This window comes from Crocuta crocuta, unplaced genomic scaffold (assembly GCF_008692635.1).
Source record: "Crocuta crocuta isolate KB4526 unplaced genomic scaffold, BGI_CrCroc_1.0 scaffold110, whole genome shotgun sequence".
Classification (NCBI taxonomy): Eukaryota; Metazoa; Chordata; class Mammalia; order Carnivora; family Hyaenidae; genus Crocuta; species Crocuta crocuta.
Window position 1 is genome coordinate 2,594,057 of NW_027527386.1, and position 4,960 is coordinate 2,599,016.

Below are 4,960 nucleotides of genomic sequence, written 5' to 3' on the forward strand. Positions count from 1 at the left end.
AGGGAGGAGATGGGGGAGGGGCCAGGGTAGGAAGGGGAGAGGAGATGGGGGCAGCGGGGGAGGGTGGGGGGAACAGCACCAGCATGCCTTTACTCAAAAATCAATGACATTGAAAAGAAACCAAACCCAATCCCGGGCGAGGCGCGCACTCACCTGTAAAGAGGTGCTGGGAAGGCCACTTCCAGGGTCCCCTGGGGGACATAGGGCCTGGCAGCCTCCTGTCGCTGCAACCACAGGGTCTGCATGTCTGCCTCTGGGTCCCCAGGGCTCCCAGAAGGCCTGTGGGGCCATTGTTGACAGCAACAAAGGCCACCTCGGTGTCCCGGCAACGGTACTGGCCAGCACTGGCCCCTGTCCAGAACAGCTCCCTCCCCGCCAGCTGAGGGCTGCCGGGAGGGGGAGGACCAGGCAAAGGGCAGGCACGAGCCTTGGGGGTTGGGCCATGAGTGAAGTGGCAGCCCTAAACCCGGCCCCCCACCTCTGGGCCCCCACATTCCCAGCCCCTCCTCTTCACCCCCCACCCTGTCCCTCTGCTTCTGACTCCCTCAGAGTGAGACCCTCACACGTGTGTGCACAGCTCGGTGCCCCGTCCTCAACGGCACGACAGACACAGACCATGGTGCTCCGTGCACGCGCACGTCCCTAGGCCGCGAGCAGCAGCGAGGCGCCCACACCCGCTGCCCCACGGACGGACCCTGAACACATGACGCTCAGGGAGGGAACCAGACATGAGAGGCCACGCGGGGTGTGATTCCGTTTATGTGAAACGTCCAGAACAAGTACATCCACAGACAGGAAGGGGGTTTGTGGGGGCCGGGGGCTGGGGAGGGGGCAGGGAGTGACAGCTGATGGGGACGGGTTTCCTTTTGGGGTGATGGAATGTTCTGGAACTAACACGGTAGCAGCACAACCACATGAATGTACTAAGTCACTGATAAACGCTCTGAGATGGTCAGCTGTACAAGGCGCGCCTTTTACCACCACTGCTGCTGTCAACGGAATGAACCCTCCAGGCTCCACCTGCCCCTCGCCCCCGCCTCCTCCGGCCTCAGTGCCCCGGCGCACACCCTGGGCTCCCACCTCCCGTAGCCCCGCACGTCCTCCCCTCTGCTCCAGAGCCTGTGGGGGGACTGTGCCCTCTGCCCTGAGCACCAGCTCCACCTGGGTGCCCCCTGCTCTCCGTGACCTTGATCAAACACCACGCTCCTACCAGGCCTTGGGTTCAAAGGTGACATTTTCCAAGGCCGAGTCATGGCCACATGGGCCTCTCACTGCTCCACCCCACTCTTGCCACAGCCCATGGTCTGCTCTCTCCCGTCCCCACGGCCCCAGACCCCACGGCCCCAGATGGGGCTCCTCACCCAGAGGGAGGGGCCTGGGTGCTGTGCTGGCTGCAGGGGGGCTCACCCTTCCCTCTGAGACCCCTGGGGCCTCCTGACCTGCCCGGTCCTGCCCCCGCTCCGGCCCCAAGACCTCCTGCTGCCCTCCGCCACTTCCAGGTCCTTCTCTTCCACAGTCCCTGCGGAGTCCTCTGCCCCCGCTCCTGATGCCTCCCTCACTGGCAGTCCCCGTCCTCACCTGCAGCAGCCCCCCGCCCCCCGCACCTCATCCACCACCACTACTAAATCCCTTCCCTGTAATCGAAAAAGCTACATCTGAGGATCAAGGATGGGCAAACAAATCTCGCCACCCATCCCCGCCCTTCCCCCTCCCCCACCCGCCGCACGAGACCCTGGGTGGGTGACGTTCTGCATTCGCCTCAGTTTCCCCGCCTGCCAGGTGGAGGTGACCCAGGCACGTGCCCCACCCCAGAGCTGTCGTGTGGGCGCCGCACCGCCAGTCCCACGGTGCTGCTCTGTTCCTCTGCCCCTCCCTCCCTCCTTCCCTCCATGCAGGCACAGACCACGGCCTCCGGCTCCTCTCTCCTTTCTCCCAACGGCAACCAGGAGGGGGTGCCTCTTCCCCCCCGCGGGCTGCCTACACCCGTGTCCTCTGCCCCGGGGACCATGAATTCAGGGCCGTGAACAGCCAGCTCGCCCAGGGCGAGTCGTCTGTGCCCGTTTGTGGTATTTGGGTGGACCTGCGGCCCTGGGCACGTGACCAGAGAGACGGACAGGCAGCCCCAGCTGTGCGTGAACCCACAACCAGTTTAATGACAACGATGCTGCAGTGGACAAGAAACAGGAGGCGCTCGGCCCCCGCCCTCGAGTCCCGCAGGCCGCACCGGGCACCCCCCACCCGTCCCGGCTCCCAGGCGGCCCCTGGGCTCTGGCGGGCAGCTGCCCAAGGCGACAGCATGACAGAGTCAGGGTTTTCTTAGAAAAACAAACAAAAATAAGAACTTGACCAACGAACACACACATCTATGTACACTGTCCCTGGCCCATCCCTTCCCTGAGCCAGGCAGGCTCAGCTGACGGGGAGCCGGACATCCCCACAGGAGTGGCTCAGCTCTGCTCCTCCCCCACCACCCTTAAACTTTCCTGGGACCCATCTACAGAAACACACACGCAAATCCGAACAAAAGCCACGAGTACATATATACACGTGCACACACAGCCTGTGGAAGGGAGGCAAGGCCACCGGGACCTGAGGGCATCTGTGCAGCTCCCCCAGCCCAGACCTGCTCCGCCTGGCACACAGCCCCCTCCCCTCCACCCCCTGCCAATCTGCGGAGGGGGAGGGGACTGCTGTTCAGGTCCTGGGGCCACATCCAGGCCCTCTTTCCTCCCTGGGCAGGAGAGGACGGCCCACGGGCAGCTGCGGACAGAGCAGAGGACCAGGAATTGGGTGGGGACCCTCAGGAGGCCCTCGGGTGTCTGCTCCCCCAGCTGCCCCACGGCCAATGTAGCAGACGGACAGGACCCCCGGGGTGGCCTGGGGGTGTGGGGAGGAGGACTGAGCCCTCAAGGTCCATGCAGCCCTTGGGTCCCCCCGACTGGCTGCCCAGCAAGCTGTAAGAGCCTGAGTCCTGCCTGGGGAGAAGGCTGGGCTGCGACCCATCAGTGACAAAGACAGTGGAGGGCTGGGGTGGGCACAACACAACAAATGGACCTGACTCATCTTCCTCGAACGGCAAGTCCACTGGTGACGGCCTTCTTGGGCGCGGAGCCTGCCCCGGACGCTGCGCCCCGCGCCGCAGAGCTGGCTGCAGAGACGCCTGGACGTGTCCCTCTGACCCTCGGGCCGACCTCAGCTGTCCGTGCAGCCCCAGCTGACCGGCCTGGCGTCCGGACGTGTGTCCTGCAGGCAAGGGCGGCAGCGGCGAGCACGTGCTTCTGGGAAGGGCATGCAGGTCTGACGACGACAACGCGGTGATGGACAGAAGCAGGCTGGGTCCCAGGAAGCGTCTGTCGAGCTCCGAGCAGAGCGGCCGAACAGGTGGTCCCGCCGGGTCCCCTGTCCTGCTGGCGCCCGGCCACGCCCCTGCCCCAAACACCGGCCGCCAGGGTTCGCAATCAGGCTTTAATGAGAATCTTCGGGGTCTCTCCAGGCCCGACTCCCCGCCCCCCTGGCTGCGTCCTCTGGGGACCGTGTGCGAGAGGGGAGGGTCCGTGCACGTCGAGGAGGGACGGTGCTCTTCTGACGCGGACAGCGAGGCCCGGGGGTTTACCGGATCCGTGTGAAGAGGTTGAGCACGGACACGGACTCCTGCGGGGCACATGGAAGGGCCACTGAGCCAAGGAAGTTCCACCCCGGGGGGAGGGGGGAACAGGAGGCCTGGGGCCACAAGAGCCTGCGCAGGCACCTTCGCCAGCACCCTGAGGTGCGTGGGGGCGGCTGGGCTCTGAGCGCCTCGTGCCGCGTGGCGGGGGTGGGGTGTGTGTGTGGCGATGCAGCAGAGGGGCGGCTGCGGGGATCCCGCAGGAGCCTCCCGGGGAGATGAGGGCCAACAGGGTCTGGGGGCGGCGGGAGGGCCCCCGGACAGGCTGGGGGGACGCGCGTGGGGGAGCAGCTGGCACTGATACCGACCCACTTTACCTTTGTCGAACGGGTTTTGCTAAAGACGTTCCAGAACCTCAGGGTTTCGTCCCCAGCACCAGTGACAATGGCCTCTCCATCGGGGGACATGGCCTGTGGAAGGAGACGAACCCCCACTGTCCATATGGCCCACAGGCAGCCCCCCACATGGACAGACCTGCAGTGCGGAACGCTGGCTGGGGCGGGGAGGGCCAGGGCGCGCTTGTGAAACATGGGGAACCCCCCCACCGACGGCACAAAGAGAATGCCGCTTTAAGCACAAAACTTTTTTTCTGGAAAGAAAAAAAAACGAGCACATCTGGAGATGGAGCTCCTTTCTCCGACACTAGGCAAACAGTGGTGCGGGGAGAAGCTCAGGGGTCCCCCGTGTGCCCAGACCCTGATCCACCAAGGTTTCCCTCCGTGTGCGTCTGCACAGATGGCCGGCTGGGTGCAGGAACGCAAACGCCTTTGCAGACGCCTGCGCGCCCAGGCTGGGGGCCCCAACCCAGGGCTGCACACTGCGTGTCCGGGGCACCGGGTGGGGTACCGTCAGGGGCACTTCTCCCAGCAGCGGGGGCGGGGTGGGCTCACCAGGTACAGGACCCTGTACGAGTGCCCGGTCAGCTTTGCCACCTGGGTCAGGGACGGGTACTTCCACACCAGGATCTGGTTCTGCGAGTAGCCGTGTGTGCTCACCTGGGGGTGCAGAGGACACCGTCGGAACCCAGGCCCCCCTTCTCCGGCCCAGGGCTCGGAGGACAGCTCTCTGATGCACCCCGCCATGGCGCCAGGACACCCGAGCCTGCATCTCAGACTCGCCAAACAAGCAAGGTACAGAGGCCACAGGTGACAGCCTGTGCTCCCCGTGCTCTGACTGGTGACGGGGCTGAGTCGGATGCACAATGTTCCACAGCCCTGGGAGCCTCTCAGGTGGGCGCTGGGCGTGGGTGCCTGGGTCAAGGACGGGCACCTCCAGGCACATCTGCTTCAGAAGATG

The 4,960-nt window shown here is 65.3% G+C and overlaps 2 protein-coding genes across 3 annotated transcripts in view; both read right to left on the bottom strand.

Annotated features, from left to right (window-relative positions):
• TEKTIP1 (tektin bundle interacting protein 1) overlaps positions 1 to 437 on the bottom strand; it is a 2,796-nt gene extending 2,359 nt beyond the window's left edge. The window contains exon 1 of the mRNA XM_077748363.1: positions 154 to 437. Within this exon, the coding sequence (XP_077604489.1) occupies positions 154 to 245 (92 nt within the window). The 5' untranslated portion in view covers positions 246 to 437. The remainder of the gene's footprint in view (positions 1 to 153) is intronic.
• A 1,692-nt stretch (positions 438 to 2,129) lies between these two features.
• FZR1 (fizzy and cell division cycle 20 related 1) overlaps positions 2,130 to 4,960 on the bottom strand; it is a 7,969-nt gene continuing 5,138 nt past the window's right edge. Inside the window, exons 10-12 of one of the 2 annotated variants that reach the window (XM_077748474.1) lie at positions 4,555 to 4,659; positions 3,973 to 4,074; positions 2,130 to 3,651 (exon numbers count right to left, since the gene is read on the bottom strand). In XM_077748474.1, the coding sequence (XP_077604600.1) occupies positions 3,610 to 3,651; positions 3,973 to 4,074; positions 4,555 to 4,659 (249 nt within the window). In that variant the 3' untranslated portion in view covers positions 2,130 to 3,609. The remainder of the gene's footprint in view (positions 3,652 to 3,972; positions 4,075 to 4,554; positions 4,660 to 4,960) is intronic. The other variant, XM_077748531.1, reaches the window with a different exon arrangement.